This window comes from Notechis scutatus, chromosome 2 (assembly GCF_049901735.1).
Source record: "Notechis scutatus isolate UNSWTSFEM ecotype Mainland chromosome 2, rNotScu1.2, whole genome shotgun sequence".
Lineage (NCBI taxonomy): Eukaryota > Metazoa > Chordata > Lepidosauria > Squamata > Elapidae > Notechis > Notechis scutatus.
In genome coordinates this window covers 202,109,451-202,137,365 of record NC_142010.1, presented here as the reverse complement: position 1 = coordinate 202,137,365, position 27,915 = coordinate 202,109,451, and the positions used below count along the sequence as shown (strand labels likewise).

Genomic DNA, 27,915 nt, shown 5'->3' with positions numbered 1-27,915 from the left:
TCATATCTATTCGCTTTTCACAATTGCTGAAATCCAGAGAATTTACTCTTTGTTCCAAAAGCAATATATCATGAATGTATTGAGCATATTACATATAAAATAACCCATACATGAGCCAATGCATATTTACTTGCTGAAGAGATACTGAAATCCACACATTGATATGTGATTGTGCTCATTTTATTCATTTTTATGCAAAAAGAACCCCGCAAGACCTTATTTTACTGCAAAAACTAAACATTATACTATTTGGTGGAATATGTGGCATATCCATGTATGCATCACACTTTAATAAATGCATGAAATATTTGGTAGGAAAAATTCGAGTTTCAGAAAGTATCAGTAAAAGGATCTAATGTTAGCTAAAGGAAAATAAGTGATAAACATAAAGGTACATAAAAGTAAATATGTAAAAAGAAATATCAACAGATTTTTGGAAAGATCTTTTTTAGAAACTGATGTGTGGTATATGTATTTTTGTTGAAGATAGTCTTAAGATTGAAATTAATTTGGTCTATTCATATTCCTCTATGTATATTAATGAACTTATATTTGATTGTTACTTACTGCTTTTTGACTCCTGATAAGATTATTTGGTTCGCTTAAATTAGATATTATTTATTAAAATTATTTCCTTTAATTTTTATGTTTAACTTGCCTGAAGTCATGGCCCATATCCAAAGAAATATATTGGTATCAAAGTTTTAAAAGTGCACACTCTATCTGATGGATATTGGTGGATTCCAGTTTCAAGTATAAAAGCTACATTTAAAAGAAAAAAAAAGGGGGGGGGGAAGGTACTTGCATCTTTCAGAGTTTATTCATACCAGAATGATGCCCTAACACTTCAAAACCTATCTTTAAAAACATACTGGTTGATCTGGCCAGAATTTGAAAAGCTGTTGGAGAATTTAGCAATGTGATAAAATGAATACAAGCAAATGCTACCCAACATACAAGAGCACTAAAAAAAAAAAATACAACACCACTGTAATGCACGCAGAGCATGAGCTTCCAACAAAAAAATGCTATTTCTTTTCAGAGTTCTTCTCATTCTTATTACATGAGGACAAAAAAGAAAAGACTAATGCAAGTATGTTTTTTGTTTTGTTTTAATCCATTGTAAACTTGTGCTGTACTGTTGGCGCACTCTACACATCTTCAAGGGAAACAAGCAAAAAAAAAGGAAAGCAGATTTTTGTCAAAAAATAAAATAAAATCCAGGCATGTCCTTAAATTGACAGGAAGTCGAATGACTTTAATTTGGCATAAAATGCTTTGGTCACAACCTACTGACACTGTGATCCCAGATGTTTTGTTCTGAACACCCAGTAATGAAAGGTAGGCTCGTTGTAGTTTTATATTTTAAGTTCCAATATACAGTTCACTGCCTCCCCAAAGGGGAGAAAGAGGAGGAAAAAAAAGTGGTTTGGGAGGGTTTCCCCATTTTTAATAATATGGATTAATCTATAAGTCTACCGGAACAAGAATGCCTGGAGAGAAGCCAAATCAACCTTTCAGTGTACATGTTCTGCAGCAAAGTTGCTGAAGTACTTTCCGCTGGCAAAGATTATTCTTTTTCACTAGCATACAGAAGCCGCCTTCTGCCCAAGACTCTTCCGTTGCTTCATGAGGTCATAGAGAGTGGAAGGAGGTTGAGTTTTGAACAGCATGGTGTCAGGTAGAGGGAGATTTAATTGGTCAGACAGGCAAATTTGATAGAAGAGATCATTCAGGAGCAGGTAGCAAATAGGAAATTGGGTTTCCATCAAAAGGAATTTCAGTCACAACAGCATTTGTTTTCAGGAAAATACATTGTGTTGTAGTAAGGAGTGATTTGTATCCATTTATGTAAGAAGAAAAAAAGATCAGAAAAAGAAGTATTAGAAAACAGTGAAAAATGCAGTCAGAGATATCTTATTCAGTATTATGAATTTAAAAAAGAATACTAAACAGAAACACACAAGAATGCACACATAATTTTAAATCGTCCAGAATTTAATAGAACAGTATTCTGATTTTTTGGGTGTGTGCTCTCCAAAATGCTTATGGTGAAGATTCCTTCGCTCACTGTGCAATTACAAAGCATGATTTAGTGTAATATGCATCATAATCATTTTTTAAACTTATTCACTTGTTACTTTATGGAGAAAATTCTTAGTCTGATTCAGGGTCTAGTGCATAATTTTCCTACAATTTAAGAGAAAAAGCAATAAATAAGTTGAGTGGGTTGTGTTCTTTGATCATTCACTTTGGGGAAAATTCAGAGATAAATAGCTGCCAATGGAAGAGTATTTGCTAGTGGAAATAGATTTTGTCTAGCCTAGCAGCTCCTTCTGACCCCCCCGCATCCCAACCTCTACTATAGAGCGATTGAAGGCTGCAGTTGGGAGGATTCAAAGGCGAAATTGAATATTATCCTGTCTTTGTGAAGAACATGAGTTTTCTATCTGATTTTAAGTCCAATCCCACATTCAAATAAATCTGCCAGTGTCCTGTTTATCATAATCCAAGCTGCTAAGCACTTTTTCCAAACAGTCAGTCAGTTAAAGGGATATTGCAATACTTGGTTGGTTTAGCAATTTTACTATGTACAAAAGCATGTGATTTTATACATGCTTTTTAAGGAGAACTATGAAAAAGATGGGGAAAAAATTAAAATCATACTTGAAACTAAGATGTGAATTAAAAATATTGCTCACTGGAGGTTTGTTTTCTTAAATTCACTGTTAGTGGCAAATGCTGTAAAACTCACTGAACATAAAAATACTCTCTATAGCACTTGTGTATATTGTCATTGATATTGAAATCATTGTGCTGTTAAGAATCTTGCAACATTTTGAATGTTACTTAAACCAAAAGGGATGACAAGCAGAGGCCTAATGTCATGCGGACATTAATTCTCTGTAAATTCAGAGTTCTGCATATATTACTGCGATCATAAAAAAAAATCTTGCAGTTGCACAGTAAACCCTTGATTTAGCAGACCAGTGGGGAATGGGGTTGTCATTAAAGTAGATATCCATTAAATCCAAATGTCCTTTGTGAAAGCATATTTCATGCATTTTATGCATATTATAGTTTTATAAATGGCAAAAGGGATTTTATCCATGAACAGAAACTTAAAGTTTATGGACAAAGTTTGTCTGTTGCATTTAAGATTTCCTAAAGGGTTTTAATTGAAGGTTTACTGTGGCTTAAATAATTTGATTTCCAAGTCATAAGTTCCTTTAAGTATCAGGAACTCCTCACTTCACCCCAAAATATAGCTTAAAATTATTCTGAGAATGTCAAGGGAAGCAATAGCCAAGATGTGAGTTAGACATCTTAGAATAGAGAATTTCAGTTTGGAGTAAATTGTAGTTGGATACAAATCATGAAGGGAAAACCTGGACAAGATATAAAACAATCAGAACAGGAACAGGGGTTTAAAGAAAAACAGATCACACATCAATAAATTGTCAAATACCATTTGGCTACAATGAAAAGAGCAAGAAGAAAAGCTGGTAGCATACAATAGTAGGTGATATAAAAAACTGAGTGTAGCAGCAGTTGTAACTGCAGATGAGAGGCAAAAACATTTGAAATGAAAGAAAAAATGCAAACTTTACACATTAAAACAAGCTGAAATGTTGTACTGTTGTAGCATGAAAGTAGTGTGTTTCTTTTATCTACTTGATGATTACCCCAAGGTGCTTGCTGACTTTTGAACAATGCAAAATTAAGACTCTTTTAGTAAACTTGGACCATTTGCCAATTAGCCTGTATGAATTTCTTTCCATTCAACAAAAGGTTTTAACAAGATGCACTATGGTCTGCTATATCACTGTGTACACTACTTTATTACAGCTGAATCACTCTAGGTACTAATGAAACCAACTAGAAGTTATTGCTTATTCTACTATCTCAGCATATCTTTACAAGATAAATAAAAAGTACAGAGCATGGCTTGTTTCTGCCCCCCCGCCGCCCATTTTTTTAACAGCAATTTTGCTCTAATCACCTGACCAGAAGGGAAAAAGTCAAGAAACTTAAGTTGGTAGAATTTTTTTCTGGATTTTTCCCTTGGTTAGATCTGGCACATTTTCAAATATTTATTTATTTAGTCAACTTCTCCCCCAAATCCAAATTTGGCCACATTCTGTTCTATTTTCAGATAGATAGACAATACAATTTCTTCAAAGATTCCTTTGGATTGGAAAGAAAAATGATTATACATTTAAAAGAAGGTACATTTTCTTGGAGTAGCAATAGGGCTTTTCCCTTGTTAAATTATTTTTTAATAAATGGTTGATTACATCTACTTATCCCTGTAGAAAAATCCTAGTACTCATTCCCAAGCCTCCTTCTGTTTTCTGCTATTTATTCCAGTACATAGAAGTACATTGGTCACATATGACCCCATTATTAGTCTAGTTGGAGCCTCCAAATGTTATCTACTCATACACTTAAGTCTTTCTAATACACCAGGAGGACACCAGAATTAAGATAGCTGACCTTTGAGAATGAGGATTCAACTATAACTGTGAAGGGCTTGAAAGGAAACCAATTGTTTCTGGTTGAGGATACTAATTTCTTTTTCAGGGAGTTGATACATATATTCACACACTATAGCAAAAGTGCAACTCCCACAATAAATAACAATTCTTTCCCAGTATTTCACATTTGGGGGACAATTTCAGCGTCTGATTTATTCTATCTTTGTTTGTTCTTTCATTCATGCAGTGTTAGCTCTCTTGAATACTGTTTGTACATTCAATTTCTTCTCTGAAGCTTTTAAGCAAATATATGAAAATGTTCTTTTAGCTTATTGGTAAATGATAAGAATACTGAGCTGGAAGGATAGCCTATGTCTTTTCCTATTAGGAACAAAAACAATAAAACAGCTTCCTGAGATTATTTTTAAAGTCCAAACAATATTAAACAGAGGAAAAATCAGAATATTAGTTGGAGAAATGCACTCACCATCTTTACAGACAAGACCAACTACACAAAGACCTGTATCTAAGATGTAGCCACTTGGACAACTTGTACAGTTTCTTTCTCCTGGACCACTACACCCAAAGCAGCTGACATCACATCTTAATGAAAAAAACAAACAAACAAAAAACCCAGCAAGTTATACATAGGACCCATGACGATTATTTCTCTTATAATAAAATAGTGCTTAATTTTATTAATATCTAGATTACTATAAGATTCTAAAATGTAGACGCCAACATGGAAAATAACAGCATAAACATTTAAATCACATAAGGCAACATACCTTTGCTACTGTTTTACACCTCTGAGGTCTTGAAGACTAATCATACACAAAGAAAACCGTGCATGTCTCCAACATTTACACATAGTTAACTATAATCTAGTGGCCGTGCCAAATAATCTGGCTGCTCAGAAATTTCAGTTAATCAATTTCCCTTTTATATGTCTGTTTTGGGACTAGAAAGCATTTACATATATTATTCTCACCCCCCCCCTTTTTTTAGCTAGACAACCAATTCCATGATGACCCTCAACCCATGATTTCTGGATGAAAATAAAAATGAGATTGATGGGGAAGAATTCTCACCTGTGAATGGCTAATTGTATATGGTAAGGCTGTTGATCATTGTAAAATTTCACCACAGAGCATAATCACATTTTCATACCTCACAAAATTATGCATAACTCTCTGCCAACATCTTAACTTTGGCTTGGAAGGATCTGTGCTCTTAAAGATGTTCTAGAAATATTTTAAAGGATTCTAGATACACAGAAGCTTCATTAATACAGCTTGAGTGGAAATTGCTACTAATGCTAGGTATAAGTTTGAATAATTATAAAAAGTTTAGTAATAGGAATTATTTTTAGAAAATATTTTTAGAATGCCTTTTCAGCGGGGAAATTTGTTTCTTGGTTACAGTTCACATATAGGAATCCCCTTTGGATTTTACTCTGCTAGTCATTGCTGACTATATTGGGCAGTGGTAATCTCAGTTTCAAGGCCATTGAGCCAGTCCTGTCTAAAGACATTTCCATGGTCATATGACCAGCATGATATCATGGACTGCTGTTACCATCTCAGCAAAATGGTACCTATGTATCTACTACATTTGCACGCTTTCTAACTGCTCAATTGGCAGGAGCTGGGGCAAGAACAGGAGCTCATCCTATTGTATGGTGCTTGAGTATTGAACTTGGGCTGCTGGCTTTCAAGTTGACAAACCCAACATCTTAACCACTGAGTCACCTTTATGGTTCCCTTAGGGTTCACATATAAAATGGGTCAATTTTTGCATCTGATTTAAAATGTGACATAGCTTATAATGACCAAAACTTACCTTTTGCAAGTTTTATATCCATTTTCTAATGAGTGATCCAAATAGTAGCCATTGTGACAAGTTGCCACACATTTTCCATTCTCCATAAAATACTCTTCTGTACAATTGATGCAAGCATCTGCTCCTGGGCCTCAAAAGCCAACAAAACAAAAATGATAACAAAGTGCTATATCCTCAATAAAGTATAGATAATGGTTATTCACTAAATAATTTAGTAGCATGATTACTAATTTGGTGGGGTGAAAAGTGGTATTCTTCCATGTAAACAAGAATGTTAAAAGACATTCAAGCTCATCCAATTATACTACTGGTCCCTCCTCATAATCTCACTGATTTGCTAGAACTACTGTTGGTTTGTTTTAGATTTGTTTTTCTTACTAATGTTGATAATACTTCTATTCCAGCAAAGACAGAGGGAGAAACTACCATACATATTGAAGCTGTTCACACTATGATCAATGGGTATTATCTAAGCATGGCCTAATGACAACCTGCATTTCATATTTATGATAGTATTGTGTGTCTCTACAAAGCTTAATACTTATTCTATTTTGTTGCCAGGAAGGCATAAATTATTTAGTTAACAAAAATAATATTAGAAGTACCTTCACAAGAAGCACAGGAACGATGGCATGGCTCACAGTCTCTGCCATTATAATATTTCCCTGCTTCACAGCGTATAACACATCTTGTTCCTTGTAAACTACATAAAAAACACAAGGAGATTTAGATAATTTCTGCTAATATCTAAGCGGAAAAGAAAATACATTTATGCTTTATAGTGAGTTTAATGTATGCTATTTATTAAAGTCTCATTAAGGTGTGTTTATAACTGATGTATTGAATCTCAGTCTGAAACATAATACTGCAGAAAATACTTGCATTTTTTGAAAGCAAACAGACTTCTCAGCTGCTATGCTTAGTTATGAAGTGCAATTTTGTTATTAGTCGGTGATTTTTTTTTAGATCCATGTCCCTTGTACTTGCTAATTTAATATGGATATTTTAACAAATCACTCTAAGGCTGTTGCAGCTTTAATTTTTTTTCCTCTCTGAAGTGATATGTGTACTGTAAGGAATACATATGTGCCTTAAAGAACATAACATATGTAATTAAAACATTACATTATAATGAGATGATTACATCATAGTTAGACCATGGTATCAATTTTATGTTGTGGTTTTTTTTATCAGTACAAGCAAGTACCGTTTTTATCGGCGTATAACACGCACAGGCATATAACACGCATCTTCATTTTAAGAGGGAAATTTCAGGAAAAAAAATTAAATTTCTAAATAAAAACTTTGAAGCAAAATAAGGGTAGCTCAGAACTTTTTTTTTATTAATATTATTACCACTTATAAGGTAAATCAGTGGTCCCCAACCTTTTTTGTACCAGGGACCGGTTTCAAGCAGAAAATTTTTGCAAGGACCGGGGGGGGGGGGAGAGAAGAGAAGGAGGCTTCGCTCTCTCGCTGCTCCACCATCCAAGGAAGAAACTGCTTCAAAGAAGCGGGGGGGGGGGCTTTTCCTGTCGCCGCAGCTATTCCGAAGCGCCCGTTTCACCCCCACTCCCACCCCGCGCGCGCTTCAATCCACAGTGTCCCATTCTGCCTGCCTGCCTGCCTGCCTTAGTTTCTGGTTGTTTGGGAGCAGCTTCGGCTGAGAATAATAACTATTCGCCTCTTTTACTCAGCCGAAGCTGTTCCGATTCAACCATTAACAAAGGCAGGCAGGCAGGCAGAACGGAGCACTGCGGGCGGGCGGGCGGGCGGACGGGGTGGGGTGGGGAGAAACGGGCGCTTCAGGGAAGCTGCGGCGACAGGAAAGCCCCCCGCTTCTTTGAAGCAGTTTCTTCCTGTGCTGGTGGAGGAGCGAGAGAGCGACTGAGAGAGCTGACCCAGAGAGAAGGACAGGCTTCGGTTGCTTCCTCCCTCCCCTTCTTTCATTTGTGTCCTTGATCCCCGATCCCAGCAGCATTCACCGAAGGCTTCTTAACATTATATCGGCGTATAACACGCATACATCATTTGCCCCCTATTTTCAGGGGGGAAAAAGTGCGTGTTATACGCCGATAAATACGGTATATATAGTATGTACCAGAAAAGTAAAGTGGTGAAGGAGTAAGACAATTCTTCAGTTGGAGTGGAATTAAATGTATCTTTTCAATTTTTAAAAAAAGTTGTTTCAGTATTGCTTCTTGTACCTATCATCTAGCAATAGCTAATTCATTCAGATTATATTTTCCATGAAAAATAAGTATTGTTATATGTTGCAGACACCAAAGCTACAAATTTTAGCCCTTTAAAGAAATCTTTCCTATTTTGTCTTCCAACTGTTGATTTTTGTATTATTTAGCCTTATTATGAACCTAAAAAACACAGAAGAAGATATGGAAATAGTTATAAAAACAAATTATTAATTATTTTTTCTATATGATAATTCTTAAATATTAGACATAGTGCAGAATGAGAATACAGTGGTTTTTATGTTCTACATACTAAAAGTTTTTTAATCCATGATTAAACCAGGACAATAAATGTATTTGCAAAAATATTTGCAAACAACTTGAAAAAATTCTTCACTTAAAAGCTAAATATAATGTGAAATATTGTTTTCTTCTGAAATGTTAGAAACTTCTTTCCCTATTATGTTAATTAAAGTCAAACATTTCCTTACCTTAGACCATATCTGCATTCTGTGCATGTATGAAATTCAGTGCATGACCTACAATTTTCACTGCATTTACGGCAGACAATCTTATCTAGAAAGAAATACAATGCAGAAAAAAAGTAAGATTATCATATTCAAAAGTACATTAAATTAACACTTAAATAATTTACATCCCAGTTTTTCCAACTTATTTGTAATTGTAAATATATTTCCAAGGTGTCATTACATCTGGAAAAATACTGTTCAATAAATCCTGCTTTGTTTCATTTACTTATAGCAAGCCTGCTTAGTAACATCAAAAGATACTCATTTTTAAAAATAGGATACATAACTTACATGAATATGGATATATTACAGGTAGTCCTTGACTTACAGCAGTTTGCTTAACGACCATTCGAAGTTACAACGGCACTGAAAAAAGTGACTTATGACCATTTTTTACTTTTATAACCATTGCAGCATCCCCATGGCCATGTGATTTACATTTGGATGGTTAGCAGCTGACTCACATTTATGATGGTTGCAGTGTACCTTTTGCGATCTTCTGACAAGCAAAGTCAATGGGGAAAACCAGATTCACTTAACGACCGTGCTGCTTTTATGACAACTGCAGTGATTCACTTAACAAATGTGGCAAGAAAAGATGTAAAATGGGACAAAACTCACTTAACAAATTTCTCACTTAGCAACATAAATTTTGGCCTCAATTGTGGTCATAAGTTGAGGAATACCTGTATTCCAAATTATATAACAGTTATACAGCAGAGTAAATTATGCTTTATAGAATGAAGCACATATGGATGTATACTATTCTCTAATGATTACTGTGTGGGAAATGAAAATGGATGAAAATGATTTTTTGAAATTTGAAATTGTAAATTATTCTTTGAATCAGATTACTCCAATGTTGCAGGCATAAACAGTGCCCAGCTGTATTGTACTCCTGGAACAGTCTAGCAGTTTGTTCTCATCATGGCCAACCAATTGCATAAGGCTAATAGCAATTGATCCCCATTATTTCCACTAATTGGACTAACTTTATTTTTTTAAGCCAGCCAAGCTTGTAGATGGCACCATAGCTCATGGCAAATGTTTTTGAAGTAGAATTATATATTGTGTGAAAAATTTTTTTGTTTGTTTGTCCTGATTCTTCCAGGATTCAATTCCATAGGATGATCTTTGTTTCTAGTGTTTGGGGAAAGCTTCTTCTTGTCCATTTTATGCACACCATGCATAATTCTATACTCCTCCATCAGGTTCCCACTCATTTGCTTTCTTTCTGCTCTAAAAAGTCACAAATATTGCAACCTTGTTTTCATGAGGAAGCTACTTGATCATATTAGTTGCTCTGCTCTGAATCTTTCTGGCTCTTCTAAATCTTTTTTAGAGCTTCACACAATATTCCAGATGTAGTTGCATCATTGATTTAGATATGAACATTTGAGTGCAGGATTGCCATATCTATTTTCAAAATGATTTCTTATTATTCCTAACATGCTGTTGGCCCTATTTTTAAAGCACTGCTGGCACCTTCAATAAACTGTTAAACCTTGCTATACCATACCAAAATGTCCACATGATATCATACCGAACCATATCTTTTCCTTGCCTCCATTTCAGAAACTTGGCAACATTATTATATAAAGACTATCTTAAGCTACTTAGAAATTAAAACCCCATTATTGTACTGTGTCACATCAAGCAAAATCACCTCTTTTGTAGTTACAATATAACTTTATTTTTTGCTTACCCATACATATCAAATGATCTGCTATGAAGATCTTTCTTACTCTCATCTGACTTTATTATTTCAAAATCACATAATCTTCTTTGTCCAATTAAGCTTTGAATAATAGTTTATCTGTTTGCTTATGCACTGATTTGATTTGATTTTCAAGACTGTCCAGTCAATCCACATTTGAGTTATTTGGTATATAATTCTAAAGTTCTGATTAAATTTCACAGAATTCAAAATGAAATGAACAGCAGTATATTGAATGTACTGCATATAAGTATTTAATTTTACAGTTCCTTCCAATATTATAACAACTGAAAAATGTAAAAAAAATCTTACTGTTATCCAGGTAAAAGCCGTCTGGGCAGGAGGTAATACAACTTCTAGATTCTTCATTGATAAAGTAACCAGGTTTACAGGTACTACATTGATCACTGTGACTTCCAAAACATGTTTCACAGTTGGGTGAACACTTTTTACAACGTTTCTTGTCTGCGCTATAGTGACCAGGTGGACAGTTGGGAACACAGATTCTTTATTGTAAAAACACAATAAGAGATAGAGATGGTATTGAGCTGTACAGAATTAATCAGGTAACAAATAATTTTGTTTGGATAACAAAAACAGAACAATGGTTTCCCGATACTAGAGCCAGATACAGTATAAATCAAACACTTCTTTTTGTCTAAACAAACACACCTCAATTCACTTCCAATCTTAATTGGACAAAGCGATATAACTGTACATATACAATATTTAAGATAAAAAGTTGCATTTTAGATGAGCATGATTTACAAAAATTAAGATGCAAATATTTTAGTAAATGTATCATTGGTCCAAATCAATTCAAAAACCCCATCCTCCATGACAAAATTTCAAGTGTGCATTTCTAACCTTGTTGAACTCTTTCCAATGTTCAAGTTATTTTTTAAAAGTGGCATAAAGTAGAATTTAGATAAATATATGGATAGAGAAAAAATATTGCAAAGAATGTAGTCCCAAGACAGAAAGGCATTATTACAATCAAAGGAAAAAGACAAAATGCAGAATAATTTTGATGGAAATAAAATGTTTTAAAAGTAGGTGAGGAGTGGTAAATAAAGAGCTTCCAACTGAGCAAATAGATTTGAAAATAAGCGATGAAATGATTTGGCATGAAACTAAAAGGGAATGCTGGAAGGAGCATTTTACGGATTTGTATGGGAATGAAAGTGATATGTCAAAGTGTGGAAGTGAAACAAATGCTATAAATGTTACTGTCCAAGAAAAACATAAAAATGAACTAATAAATAAGTAAGAATGTTAAGAAATAATAAGGCTACTGTGTAACTAATGGTGTAATTATTAACATATGCGATCTTCTAATGGAATCACCTCACAATGTGATTAGTATAGGATGAAGACTACATCTGTGTCTGACAATTAGAAAAATGTTATCATGATTTCCCTGTACAAAGGGAAAGGCAGAAAAACTGAATGCAAAATCTCTAGGAAATTTATTAAGTATGCCTATGCCTAAGATCATCGGCAGAATTCTGGCACCGATTTGTAAAATCAGGGGGCTACACCGATATATAGTGAATGCTATCTTAACTCATGCTTTTAATATCTTTGGCTTACTATTTCTTCCTTCCTTTGTGTGCTCTCCATAACACTGCTTATCTGAAATGAGAATAGTATGTATGTATGTATGTATGTATGTATGTATGTATGTATGTATGTATGTATGGCATTAAGATTGTAATATATGTATTTTCATATAATGGATAGCGATGTTAATGTGTTATTTAGACAGGCGTTCAAAATTCTGCTGTTATTTCCTACAGTAACAAAACAGCATTCCTAGAAATCCTGCATTTTTCTTTCTTGACTGGGCCCTCTTGACCTCAAAAGGTGACATCACTCTTGAAAGTCTCTCCAAGTTTCTTTCTGTCCTACCTTATTTTAAACCAAATCTAGGTGGGGTTATTTTGAATTTCTTTCTCATCTCTGGACTATATAATCTCTTGTCCAAGTTCTTCCATGAAAGCTCTTTCATACTTTCCCAAAGATCAGCTCTAAATTCCTCTACAATAACATACATTTAACCCTGTATGGACATTCCAGCTTTAGCAACAATTCACAGTTTAGCAATGATGAAAAAGTGGTTTTATGACCAGTTCCTCACATTTACAACTTTGCAGATGTTAAGCAAAAAATAAAATAAAAATCCAAAGTAAGATTGTAAACACAGTTGCTGATTCACTTAGCAACTGCTTCATTTGCCAACCAAGTTGCCAGGCTCAATTAAGATAGCTAAACGAGGACTACCTATAGTCAGCTGATTGTGTAATGTTTTATACTATGTTAAATGGGATAATACCAAAAATGAAGCATCTTGGTATAATCTAATAACAGTTTTCTAAATAGGAATTCTGACTAGTTTCACACTGGCTTATTGCATGTATATTGTATGAGAAGTAATAACTGTTTCATACCGTGTATTGTTTTTAGATTTATAGTAATAGTGTAGGCAGTCATTGCAATGGTCTGGCCCTGGTCCACCACATCCAACCTTACTGCACTCTGCATTGCAGGGACCTTTGAAAAAAAGACAAAGAATCCTTGTATTTTTATTGCCTTATAGAAATTACTTCAAGTCCATTTTGTATCAGATAGCTTGGAAGTTAAAAAAAAAAATCAAAACTGAAAATATTGCATACATACATACACATGTATGTATAATTTTTATTAAAAATTTTAAATAAGAAGGTAAAAGCTAACACAAACCAATAGAAAGGAAAAAATAAAAGTAAAAAACAAAGTACAAGCAAAGAAATAAAAGTTGAAGGAAAGTAGAAAAGAAAATATAAAGTGGCTTGTAAAATATTGTTCATAGCAGTTATAAATGCAAATATTCAAAATATCTATAAGAACGTAAGTTATAAGAAAAAGTATTGAATAGAAATCAAAGTTACTAGAGACCTCTTTTTTGGCTTGGTTGAGGAAATGGATAAAGGGCAAGAAAAAAATCTTGCTATATTAATGATATTATTTTAAATATAATAATTAATGTTACCTGAGTAGTCATCTAGTCCATAATCTTCCGTAGGGTCTTCAATTGGACTCATGCGTACTCGTTCGCCTTTTAAAAAATCATTTCTTGGGGAGTAAGGCTGTATGGATGTCCCGTAAAGTACTAAGGACCATTCTTTCAATTTACCTAGGTGAATCATATTGGGAAGACATGAAATTCCATGAGGAAATGTATTCTCTTTGATATTTATGGTAGCATATTTCAAAGAACTGTCAACTTTACCTGTTGCTGTTGAAACTATCTGGCTCAGGACACGAGGGATGAACTGCCCAATGAAGAAGAGAAGAGAAGAAACACTCTACTCACTGTTGCAATTGGGGGAGCTCTTCCTCCCTCCCTCATAGAACCTATTGAGATGAACTGCCCTGCGAGGAAGTGCCGGACGATCAACTGTTCTGGAAGTGGTAGGATCATCTGGCTCTTTGTATAAAGGATTCACTACAGCTGTGTTTGCTAGTTATCTCTTTCCTGTTATTCCTCTTTTTATTTTTTCCTCTCTGCTGTGCCTTTTTAGATGTCAAGCCTAAAATGTTTCATTATTCTGCATGGAGTGGTTAATATTGTTGTAAAGATAATGAAAGCAAGGGAGACAGTGACTATGGGCACAGGCGGACTAGATTCCAATTATCACCCCTTCCTTGTTCCTCAATTTTAAAACCTAACATGATGGCACAGATTAAAGAGCTTCAGGTTGTTCACCATTGGGGGCCAGTTCTGCTTTGGGACCCAGAGAGCTATATAAGACATATAAATGTGCATGAACATACTTAAAAACATATTAATACAAAACATTGTTTTTTCTTTTCTTGCATCTCTTCAAACCTACCAATATGAATTTGCAATTTTAGTATTAGGAGGAAGACAGGAAAGTGAGTTTTGAAATGCTGTAATAAATAAAGCATTATAATAAAATATCACACTTATTCAAATAGCTTATTTAAAATTATTTATATTATTTATATATGGAACTGGAAATATCAAGAATTCCTTGAGTTAATATCAACTCCTGGTGATTATATAGACACATTATACAGTTTTCTTGGCAATAGTATGGAATGGTTTGTCACTGCTTCATTCTTAGCTTTTGTTTTTGCTAGGCTTCTGTCCTAGTCTTCCTGGCAATCTCCTATCCAAGTGCTTATTAGATTCAATCTGCTTAGCATTTTCATGATAAGCAAAAGTTGTCATATGTGTTGCATATGAGAATATGCAACACATTTAAATTATATTGCTGCTTATGCTCAGTCTTTCTAACTCCAAAAATTATTAAACATAATTTCCAGGTAGAGTTTTCTTTAGTGTGAATGAATTAGAGATGATAAAATATGAGAAGATTGTAGCAAAGGCATTGTTCTTCATACAACTATGCCACTTCATTGTTGTGTAGGAATTCATATGACTAAAACACATTATTCCATAGGCAGAGTTTCATATTTCATCAGTTACAATGCTGTTCAAAGCAAACAACACATTCAATTGCAAATGATGAAATGCTGAACAAATAACAATACCAGATCAAATGATGAATGTTTATGTGTGAATTGTATCCTGACCATTTAAATAAAATACTTAACTAAAAGAATTTGTAGCAAAAATGAAAAATGAGATGATTCAGAGGGTAAAATTATTGGTGACTTCTCTGTAATCTTGGGCATGAGGAAAAGATATTTCTATCCATATTTTTAGCACCAGGAATTCCTGTACAGCCAATCAATATTACAACAAATAGCCCATTATCAGTGAAGAGTTGACAACCAAATATTCACTCCTATTAATATCAGCATCCTACATTTGCACAAAATAGCTATACCAGTACAATCCAGTCAGCCCTTTGAAGTAGTGCAGACAAGAATAATAAATCATGAATATTGGCACTGTCATTATTATAAAGTAGCAATATCAATAGCACTTAGACTTATATACTGCTTGATGGTGCTTTACAGCCCTCTCTAAGTGGTTTACAGCATCAGCATGTTGTTCCCAACAATCTGGATCCTCATTTTACTGATCTCAGAAGGATGAAAGGCTGAGTCAACCTTGAGTCAGTAAAACTTTAACTGCAGCTGGCAGTCAGCCTGCAGTACTGTATTCTAACCACTGCACCACCATGGCTCCAATAACAGAAAATTTAGTCTGAAACCCATTTTCCCTTGCTTTCCTTACCTTTTCAGAAAAGTAGAGAAAGTCCCTTATGAGTCATTCTCATGTTATTTCTCCTTCTGTAGATTGAGATAATTTTTACATGACCATCATCTAGTCCAGTGGCCCCCAACCCTTTGGGCACTAGGGACTGGTTCCATGGAAAGAGGTTTTTCCATAGACCAGAGATGTGGTTTGCATCCTGTGGATGGGACTTTGCTTGCTTGCATGGCTGATTGCTGGCATGACATGGTGCTGGTTCACAGACTGGGAGTTAGAGACCCCTAGTCCACTTTATGTCTCTTCCCGACATTTCCCAGTCATTTCCACATATTTCAAATTCTGAATGCAACACCTTTTGTTGTATCAATCTTTAATTAAAGAAATAGTAGTGGCAAATAACTTCAGCAGTTCCAGAAGCATGGGGTTGTTTGAAGCATTCCGTTCCTATTTAATATCTCACAAAACCAGCGGGTAGGTCTATCCTTTGTCACAGAGTTTTTAATGGTAATTTTGTGATTTGTGAGCTGCCCATGTATTTTGAGTTTAAGATACAAAAATATGTAAATATTCTAGATGAATAAATAAACTGTTCTGCATATGATTGTATGTATAGTCTGAATTACAAGCAACTGATAGGATACTGCTGACTTATATATGAGGCATCCCCATTGTTTTTGCTCTCTAATCCTCAGAAACCATTTGATGTCTTTGCTTTTGCTAATGTGAAATGCTGACATAAAGAAGTGAAAATTACATCCCAACCAAAACTCATTTAGGTCCCGCAGCAATCCAAAATCTTACTCTCTACAGCACCCAAAAGGAAGAGATGGAAAATTGAAACTTCTCTAGGCTTTTCTTATTACCCCCCTCTGATATTGAAGAGAATGGAGAGGCTGACAAAAAAACAAAAAAAAACTTACCATCATTCTTCTGTTCATTTTCTCTGAGTAGAACAGATAGAGTTTCAAAACCTTAAAGCTTGTATTTGCTGTAACCTGAACCTCAAGTTCTAGAAGGTGAGGCAAGGTAAGATTTCTCTACTAGCTTCACAGCAATCTCAATTAAACTACAGCTGATCTAATCAACTGAGTTATCTAACGTTATTACATAGAAACACAGAAATCTGAAGCTGCTTTATAAATGCCTCAGAATCCTGTAGTTGAAATGCTGTTAGTTAAATCTCTGTGAAAAAGCATTTTATGGTGTCAAAATTGGAGGTTAATACTTCTTTTGTCATCTCCACAATTGGAGTATCACCCAATCTTCCCAGCAGATATCATGGCTGAGTGTGTAAAAGTCATTTGATGATTAATACCAAGGTTTTCTGGCTATTGATGCTGGAAGACTTTGACATATAGCAAAAGAGGTTTCACTTTTTGAGTCTAAACAATATTTTATCTTTATAACTCAACTCAGCAACTACACTGTGCTATATTACATTAAATAGATAAAAAGTAAAGTGAATAACCAACAGAATAACTTGTTCATACCTGGAGTCTTTACATTTCTTAGTTGAGATGGAGTATCATAGATTTCTAAAATCCAATCACCTGCTGCTTTTTCACCCCAGCAGTGAGTTGTCATGAACTCCCAGTTTTTAAAACCTTCCATAGAATGGTCAAATAATCTTTTAAAGAAAAGCACAATAATGTATGTATAAACACAGAAGAAAAATATATTTATTAAAAATTGCATTTAATGCAATTGATCATAATCTATATGGGTTTCTGTCAGATTCCAACATCTTTAAGTAAAGAATATAGGGATCTTCATAAGGATTCTGGAAGTCATGCTGCATTTTGGAACCACTAGCTATGACCCAACTTTTATGAGTATAAATGCTAATATAAATGGTCAAATTGCACAAATATTCTGTTAATAAATCTAACAATAATAAAGCACAAACATTTAAAAAATTTAGACGTTTGTGAACTATAAGTGACATTATTCATATGGTCTGGCATGATTTTATTTTAATATATCTAACCTATGTATGCCATAATTGTGAAATAAGAAAGTGAACATTAACTCTTAGCTATCATTGCCAAATTATTAATCAATAATAATGGGCCAAGTGTAATACTATTTATGTATTTCAGTTTCTTCTGAATTAATAAGTCAATATACAAGCGATCATGGAGACAAATTTTCATAAAGATTTATTTTTTCCTTCAACTGTTTTTTTTGAACTACTGTTCTTATTCTACTCTTTCATAATTTGCAATTATCATTTCCAGTATTGAACAAAACTATTGCAAAAGATTACAGTTATTTTTGCCTCTATTAATGCTCATAACAAAATTTGAGATTTCCACTTGATTTCCATCCATTTCCTGAGTGGTTCCTCAATTTATCTTTTTAAAAAGTTCATACATTTTTTTAAGCGCACCCAATTTGGAAAATGAACTTCCATAAAACTGAAAGTTAAGTACCTGTTGGACAATAGCTGAGATCTTGTTCCAGAAGGAGAGGTTAAATAAATTGCCAGATCACCTCTCCGAGGATGTGTAATAGTGATTCGTACCACCACATGTTCCAGATATATTACATGGTGATTGGCATTGTCTGCACATCCTGTGGCTTTGTATATTGAACGAACGCCATTATCTGGTCCATTACGAATATTATCTGGTCGTATTGTTCTGTTTGAAAAATACATGCCAAATTAAATATCCAATGACTATGATAAATTTATCATATCTAAAACATCTCTGAAATACAGCTAGTCCTCAACCTACAACAGTTCATTTAGTGACTGTTTGAGGTTACAAGGGCACTGAAAAAAGTGACTCAACCAATTTTCACGCTTACAACCATTGCAGCATCCCCATGGTCACATGATCAGAATTGGGGTGATTGGCAACTGGCATGTATTTACAATTATTGCACTAACCTAGGGTCATGAAATCACCATTTGTAACCTTCCCAGCTGGCTTATGACAAGCAAAGTCAATCAGGGAAAGCCAAATTTGCTTAACAATGCCATGATTCACTTAAATACTGCAGTGATTCACTTAACAACTGTGGCAAAAAAGGTAGTAAAATGGGGCTCACGTGACAACTGTCTTGCTTAGCAGTAGAAATTTTGGGCTCAATTGTGGTCATACATTGAGAACTACTTGTATATTTTTTCCTCCTCTCTCTGTCTGTGTAAGGCTGTGAGAATCATTTGGAGAAGTGCTTAATAAACCTACTGAAACTTATGAACCTATTACCCGAACTGTTAATTGTTACTCCCTTGAAAAGTGGCATGGATAATTCAAAGGCTCCCCTACATTGTCTGAGTATCCATAGATTGAATAAGCATGGAGCATGTCCAAACAGCACGCAGAAACTCTTATTGAGCATAATTTGCACTACTTTTTTTTCAGCAAGGAGCAAAGAAGATCCTGTTTAACAACTAGCTTATAAAAACATTCATGTAAAAAAAAAAGTAGCCACCATTCACAGTCTCAGTAAATATATTGGTCAATATCTTTAATAAAAGTTACTTGATTTGTCGATCTGTGTTTTCAATGCAGACATGCTGTGGAGGGACAGTTGTCCACTTTTCTGCTTCTACCACCATGGCTTCAGCATCCATCAATCCATATCCATATAAATGGCTGACTACAAAACATAAAACATTATTCTAATCTCGGAGTAGTTATTTTCGTTTTCGTACAACTCAAAGATTTATACTCTATTTAATTCCTTTTACTCAAAAATACATTGTTTCATAATACTACATGTATCCTGTCTTCTTAAAACTGCCAGCTAGAGCTGCAATAATTGGTCTGATAATATTTATTATTAATGTAGGTTTTGGGTTTGATGTTTACATATACGATCAGTTTATTTTTCTCCATATGATTTTTGCAATCAGGGCAAAGATAGTGAAAGGCATCACTAGCAGGAGAAAGCTCCACTATATGGAGAAAGCTGTAGAAAATTAGATAAAGAATTTTAAAAGGTGATGGGAATAATTCTTGGAAGCAGAGCATATATGTTTTAATTTATCCCATGCTCAATACATCCTGAGTTTTGTGGGTTAAATTTATGCGTTATAACTCCCACCAGCCCTGAGTTTGTCTTGTTGGCTTTATCCAATGACACACAATTTAGCAAGTCCAGCTAATAGTTTGTCAAAGTATTAGAGATAAGAGTTAGGTCTTTAATAACCATTATTAATCAATGATATACAAATATCATGATAGAGACTAAAGTGTTGTATCCAAAGCAGGGTAAATTATGGGCTTAATACTCCATTAACAATTTACATTGTAAGTTTTAAGAATAGAACTGGGACTGCTCTCCATGTTAGGAAATAAATTGCAGTACTTTGAGGACTGATATCAGTAAATCTGATGGATTATCTGGAGAAATACACATTACTTTTTAAAAACCAAGATCTTTGTATTATTCCCATCAAAAAATAGCCAAAATGTATTCATATGGTCACTTTTAAAAAAATTCATTTTTCATTCTTGAAAAAAGATTATCACTCAATACTATAATGTCTAGTTTAATTTGCCATGAATGTCACTACTCTTAATGTTTCAAACTGGTTTTGGTGATGAATAATGAGTACAGTCTGATGTACCCTACCATTTAAAAAAATGCACACGTAATATACATTTAAGTATAATCCCTCCTCAATCCAATTCAAGAAGAATCACGCTGAGCAGTTATTAAAGTTTCCATATGGAAATGTTCCAGACAACTGATGGATGGCTGTCTGAAATGCACTGTACTTTCAAGTTTCTGATCAAATGGATTGGTCCAAGCAGCTGCCAGAATCAAGACAAACCCATCATTTTCACAGACTAGATAATAACAATTTTGGGGAAACATTACAGGTTTGCTAAAACTAGCCGATCCTCTGCATTTTGAATGGGGGGGGGGAACATCCATCCAATCTCACGCTATAAAGTTATCCTTTTATGTGTGTGTAAATTAAAGCTGTGAGGGTTATTTTTACTGATATTAACCAATCCTAGAACCTCTTGAAGGCATTATGTTCACATCTTAGAAATGACTTTTAAGTAATACTTAAGACTGTAATTGCCTGAAAAACCTAACTTTAGAAATGACTTTTAAGTAATACTTAAGACTGTAATTGCCTGAAAAACATAACTCTGGGCATACCATTTTTGAAAACACCTGTGTCCTAGACTGGAAAGGTTATTCTTGCACATGAATAATATACACAAAAATTGCTAACCTTTCCATATGAATCACATCAATGTTTGCTTTATTAAAAGGAATCAATACTGGTAAAGTACAATCCAATTCTGTTTATTTTTTTAAAGAGACAATTTTCTCTTTTAAAAATTAAAAATGTTGTAGTAGTTAGCCTCAAACTCCTGCATATACTTATTTATTATTTGACATGCATTATTTCCCATGTGAATTCTACTAAAAAAGAAAACAAGTTAAAATTTGTTGATTTCCAAAAGGATATATGGTGATCTGAAACTGTTTTTGGAGGGATTCTTGGTACTCTCCGTGTTGGTTATTGGCTTACAAATATTTCATTACCTGCCTAGGTAACATCAACAGTGCTAGTGAGTATAAGGTTTGCTCCCGTTTATATACAGGTAATCCTCAATTTAAGATCACAATCATTATATTTGATTTTTATAAAACAGATCTGTCACTACTGTCATCTCTTTGAGATTGGAAGAATTTTCTGCTTGCTCTTTTCTTCTTTAAACGTCTTTCAATGACTATGGCATAGACTATCATCATCACCATTATCATCATCATCATCCTTCTTCCTCTCCTCTTACCAAATATTGCATGAAGTGATAAAGAATGTTCTAGAAGAATAGTTCTTCATAAATAATGTATTACTGAAGATACAAATTTCTATATTTTATATTAAATATTATAAACTACAGTATATGTTACAGGTATATAGGCATACTCAGTGAGAATAAGAATCATTGGTTCTAATGCAGATATGGAACTTGAAGGTTGGGAGATTCAGTTTTCATTCATTCATTTCCCTTAAATAGTTTCATTTACTTATGAACATTTCAGCAGTTGTAAAATTATCTTTTACCATTCTGGACAGCCAACAGTAGATAGTAGGAACAAAGATTTTTCAAATCAGCTTGACTTTGGGCAACTTTTAGAAGTGAATTGATACCTGGCATTCATTTAGTTAAAAGCAATTAAACAAATATGTTTTCCTAGGTATTTGTATTTAATGTCTATTCCTCAAATCCATGGGTAAGACAAGGCCAAAAAACTTCACTAGTCTAACGGATTTAGTTTAACTTATCCCTCTGGGGATCAATGTCTACATTTCTACTTTAAAAAAATAACTGTTGATTTAAACTCCATAGTAGTGAAAGTCCTTAAACCTGGGATTGCCAAACAAACTAGTTAAGCAGTTCAAGGAAACAAAATGTTAACCCACCTTTGAGTACAAGTTTTCAGTGATTTTTGAGCACTCTGTGATTTTTTATTTCTAAAGTAATATCCTCACAAACCTGCCATTTGGCTGTTTGTTTATATCTTGTGGAGGAAAAAGTAAAGGAACCTCATTGTCCTCCATGCTGTTTTTGAATAGTGCAGTTTATTTGGTAAAAGTGTGTAGGAGAGCATTATAGCTTTAGTCAGTAAATGGCTAAATGTGTGTAGATAAGATTGCAGCCAAGGCTAGTTTTAGAAAACTGCTTGGCTTGTTTTCCTCATACACCTTATTATTATACTGTCATTGAAGAAATATGTTCCAACCATAAAGAGAATTATAGTACATTTCCAAAGGGATTCAGTCTGATCTGTGTAATTCATTCCATGAAAAACAGGTTTTTAATTATTATTTTTGGCTGCAGCTGGGGACAATAGTGAAATATTACACTAAATAATGCCACGTGCAATAGTAAAATAGAGTTTCATTTTTGCCAGAAGCAGTATACAGTGTGCACGTATATATTCCCCACATCAAATTAAACACTGGAGGTTGCTATTTAATCTGAATCATTTGCTTTACTTCATCCAAAACTAACAAGAGGTTGAAAGGGAGTTATAGTTTTATTGAAACCATTTGCTCAGCTTACATTGCCAAAATAATTGACTTAAAACTATTCACTTTAATTAGGTTAAAGTTGATTCTTCAGCTCCATAGTGAATAGGGATTATTTTGTTCTTTTCTTCCTCTTTTATAATTTAGTATGAGGTAGTGTATAACTACATACACTACATATATTGCACTATATGGAGTAGTAACTTGCAACTGTTACAAATGCAGTGGGATAGATTTCATGAATAACTATAGTTATGACAGAAAATAATATTAATAATGTTTATCTTAATGTGGACTCATCTGCTAGGTGTTTTGTTACATTCATACAATGGATAACATTCCAAGCAATATGGCACAATAATATTTATTAATTATATCCCAGTCATATTTATTAATTTTTCCTGCTATCTTATACACTATTTGGTTTTCATAAGTTAAATATAAAATGTTCTCAGAGAAAAGTAGCAAATAAATTAAGCTGCATAAATAATAAAGCAGCATTCAATTATTTTAACAATATTTTCTGCAATTATTGTAGCATTTAGAATCATACTCGCTATATACTGTTGCTATTTTGCACCGCAGTGAGAAATATTTGATGGCTAATAAACTCCTTGAGAAAAGGTGAAATATAAATTAAATAATTAAATAATTAAAAATAATTAACATACAATGTGAATAATTTTTCAATTTATGCTATCAACAAAATATAATAAATGTTAAAGTAGATAAGAACATAAAAGATAAAAAAAATTAAACTTCCAACTGAAAATTATGACTTAGAATTTGTTATGTCCTACATGGGCACTTGCATTTCTACTATGTGTGCTATGAATTTTTTTCTTATAAACATTAAATTAAAATCAGTATCATTCATTAAACATATATATAAAGTTCAAATGTCTTACTATTTTAAACAACTGATTTATGTGAAAGAGTTGTTAGAAACATATTTTCCAAAAGAAAAAAAGAAATTATAATATTGCAGGTACTATTTGAAAACCTAATGTTTAAATTCAGAAATAATTTTGTCAGTACATGAGCAAGGAATACTCAGTTTTAATTTTGCTTAAGATTTCACTTTTTCAGATGACATGTTCCTTCATCTTTATGTCAGTTCACCATGCATATTTATCCAATGTTTTCATTTATATATTCCCTTTTCCTTAATGTATTCATATTTATATGTAAATTTCATAATACAATTTTTGCAAGATGTTTCTCCAAATGCATATTTTTATGTATTCCTTCATACGCATATTTTTGTTAATACTATTCTCAATATTTACATTTAAGTTCACAGTTTATTTAATAATGAATTTTACCAAATAATATCAATGTGTACATTGTAGTATACTTTTCTTAGAACTCAGGAAATGCATATTGTTTAAATTTATATTATTTAGCTATCAATAATATTTAACTAACAGATTTCCCCAATCAACCCTTATAAGAGGTAGCTGAGAATCATTTTTACTTTCAAGAATAATATTTTCTTTGTAGCGAGGATTCCTTATTTTACCTGAATCAGTTATACGCAAGAACATAATTCTTGATCTTGATTATTTACTGTATTAGTGTAAATAAAAAGAAACTGCATGAACTATACCTGGTAGGAAAACACTTGACACTAAAGGGAAAAATATAAAGGGAAATTTAGAAATAAAGAAATATTAGGGACCGAAATGTTGACTATGAAATGACAACTTACCCTTGTAACCAGCTGCATTGGTTTTCCAGTCATTGGCAATTAGATGTCTAGCCTGTGAAGTTCTTACAATAATATGTTGAATATCCCTCCATGTTAGTAAACGACTAGAAAAAGACAATAAAAATGTGATTTTCTAAAAGGAGAGAAGCAAAGACGCAGAGGTGGTTATCTAAAAGAGAGAAAAATGTCAAAAATGTTCAGAGCAAGAATAAATTATGGGTTAAATTAGTCCTGTTCATAATTAATATTTTGAAGATATTTTTAACAAACAGAAAACTATTTCAATTGCATGAAAAAATAGATAATAGTTAATTGTTATGTGATATTTAAGCTTTTGCATGTGTATAGCCTCACTGTGTTATGGCCTCTCTTTGAAGTGAGGCTACTTGTCAGTGTGGCTAGGCCGTGCCATGACACTTGGAGACTACATCAGGAGACCTTGGTGTTCTCTGACCTTGCTTGTTTTGTTGTAGACTGATAATGTTACCTAGTTTGGGCAATGAAACAAGAAAACAAGCAAAGTCAGAGAGCACCAGGGACCCCTCATTTCAACCCTGAGCTACAAATATTCTCCTTTATTAGAGACATCATCACTTCTATACTAAGCTGCGAATAGAGTGTGCTGGTTATGTTCATACCCAACCCATGCTCTAGCAACTTTGGCTACAATGAGAAAAAAAAAACTTTAACATGAAGTCTCCTTGTAAATTGTGCTTATAATGATTATTTCATTCTTGTGTTGCAAGGACCAGATGCTACAGCATGGCTTAAGTTCAAGAGATTTTGTTGGAGATAAGAAAGCACTGGGAAGATTTCTGATCCTGATTCTGACCCTTGTGCTGGTAGATTCCAAAATTTGCTAAATTTGGGGAAACAGCATCTCCCCACATTTTATTTATTTAAATTTATATGCTTGCCTATCTCAGTGACTACTGGCAGTATGCAAAGATTAAAAACCCAACAGTTAAAAACAACATCTCCAATGTAAATGATACTTCCCAATTATAAAATCATATCAACTACAGAGAAAAGGTGTAAGCTTTTGTGCCCTATGTGTGTACATATGCCTGTTCTTGTAAAGAAGCACCCCTCCTAGCAACCAGCAACAAAGAAGATCACCCCAAACAATTTATGAATCATATTGTTAGGAGCCAGGACAGATTTTGTATAACATGGACAGATAATACAGAGTTGGCCTGCAAACAGGCTAGGCATTACATACATAGCAGAATCAATCAATCTTTGTTGGCAAAGAAAAATAAATGGTAGTTATGGTAGATAACGCCAGCAAAACTCAAAATTGGTGGTACATAACTGGTGTAAGGACTTCTCTACTTTAAAAAAAATGTTTATGCTTTTGAATAAATAAAATTGTATTCTGGAGTAATCTAAAATCGGTGTTAATTTCATATTTGTAGCTACAAGGTCCCGATTAAAATTTCTTTCATATCCCACTGTTGCTTATTTACTCAGTATAAACAAGGGTTTTATATAATAGCATCTTGCTGTTGTTCTTTCCTATCTGTTAATATAATTTAATCAACAGTTGTTGGCACAATTCATGTTCAGATTATATTTTTCTATCAGAAAGGATTAGGATTGTAATCCAGAATCACATTTTTAGTTTCAGGAAGCAGGTTACTAGCTAGACCAGGAGTCTTAAATTCAATTTTATTGAAGGCTGCATCAGGGCTGTGGTTGACCTTGGGGGGCCGGGCAGGCATGTGACCAACTGGGTGGGTGTGGCCAACTGGTGGACATGGCCAACTTGATGCCACTCATTGGGTGTGGCAGACTGGGCATGATCAACTGGGTGGGCATGGCCAGCTTGATGACACTGGCCAAACTGCTGGCATGTTTCCTCTTCGTACTAGGTAGACCAGGCCGAAGCCATGCTGGCCTGATGTTTCCACTTTGTATTGGGCAGACCAGGCTGACCTCTTACATTTTCCAGGACAGTCCGGATCCGACCACATTGTGGGCCGGCTCTGGCCCATGGGCCTTGTGTTTGACATCCCTGAACTAGACAATGCTAACATAGATAATGATAACATAATTTTCTCAAGCAAAACTCTTTGTCTTCATTCCAGCCACAATTATAAATATTCCTATATAGATATAAAACTTCTGCCTTGATACAAATGCATTTTCTGATATTTTAATATTCTTAGAAACATACAAAATCTATGGCAGAAAAAGACCTAATGGTCCACTGAATCTGCTCTTTGAGTTTAATTGTTTTTAATGCTCTTTCAATTTATTTATCTATTTGTTATTTTTAATCATTTTTATATTTTATTCATTTTTATTTAATTTTTGTTGGCTGAGGGACATGCTTATCCCAAGCATGTTTAAACTCAAATAATGATGATGTTCTTATTGTTCTAAGCATATTATGTTCTGTTTGTTCTAAGAACATTATGTTCTATTAAGTGAATATGTTCTAAGAATATTCTTAATATACTTCTGAACGTGAAAGATATATTTTGTTGCTTGCCATGAACATTTGTCTTCTAGCACTAAAATTAAGCAAAGAAAAAAATGAATGGAGAAAATCCAATTTATATTAAAATTCATAAAGATGGAATTAAACTCCACTTAATTACACAGCATCACCTACATGCTTGCTAGTGTAATCTGGTGGTTCTGTTTTGTACCTATTCGTGTACAAATGGTTTCAAGGTCCCAGTTATAGAAATAATAGTACAATATTTTTAACAGTTTGAAATCAAATAATAAGGAAGTTGTCTTCTCTAACAAGATAAAACCATACAGAGAAATAAAAACAAGAAAAAGTGAGTCTGACCACATATATCTGTGCAATGTCAATTTATATATCCTTGCAGTAAACAAGCAACATGAATACCAAAAGCCTTCAATTTGATCTTAAGACTTAATCTACACTATATCAAATTTATGTCTGTCCTAGCACAAAACTTCTACTGCACAATTCCTTTGATATACTGTATGTTTCTCCTTTAATTCAGCTACTGTATATATTCAGTTTGCACAGCCACCTGCTTAATGGAGTAAAATACTTTTCTAGGAGAGACTGTTTGCTAAACCAGTGATATAGCCAGGAGATTAGAGTAAAAAAAACCCATTTAATGATGTAAAACAGATGTGTTCAACCTTATGCAGACTTTGTACTCTGTACCTTTAGAAAAGAAGGAAAGAAAATCTTGGCTATAAAAATTTGGGAATGATATCTGGAAATATATCACTGAGACATAGAATGGCCC

General features: G+C 33.7%; 1 protein-coding gene across 1 annotated transcript in view; it reads right to left on the bottom strand.

Moving 5' to 3' along the window:
* Positions 1–1,094: 1,094 nt before the first annotated feature.
* PCSK5 (proprotein convertase subtilisin/kexin type 5) overlaps positions 1,095–27,915 on the bottom strand; it is a 145,336-nt gene continuing 118,515 nt past the window's right edge. Inside the window, exons 10-21 of the mRNA XM_026675098.2 lie at positions 24,674–24,777; positions 19,439–19,556; positions 18,380–18,589; positions 17,438–17,574; positions 13,788–13,931; positions 13,207–13,309; positions 11,069–11,262; positions 9,001–9,085; positions 6,926–7,023; positions 6,321–6,450; positions 4,966–5,081; positions 1,095–1,625 (exon numbers count right to left, since the gene is read on the bottom strand). Of these exons, the coding sequence (XP_026530883.1) occupies positions 1,510–1,625; positions 4,966–5,081; positions 6,321–6,450; positions 6,926–7,023; positions 9,001–9,085; positions 11,069–11,262; positions 13,207–13,309; positions 13,788–13,931; positions 17,438–17,574; positions 18,380–18,589; positions 19,439–19,556; positions 24,674–24,777 (1,555 nt within the window). The 3' untranslated portion in view covers positions 1,095–1,509. The remainder of the gene's footprint in view (positions 1,626–4,965; positions 5,082–6,320; positions 6,451–6,925; positions 7,024–9,000; positions 9,086–11,068; positions 11,263–13,206; positions 13,310–13,787; positions 13,932–17,437; positions 17,575–18,379; positions 18,590–19,438; positions 19,557–24,673; positions 24,778–27,915) is intronic.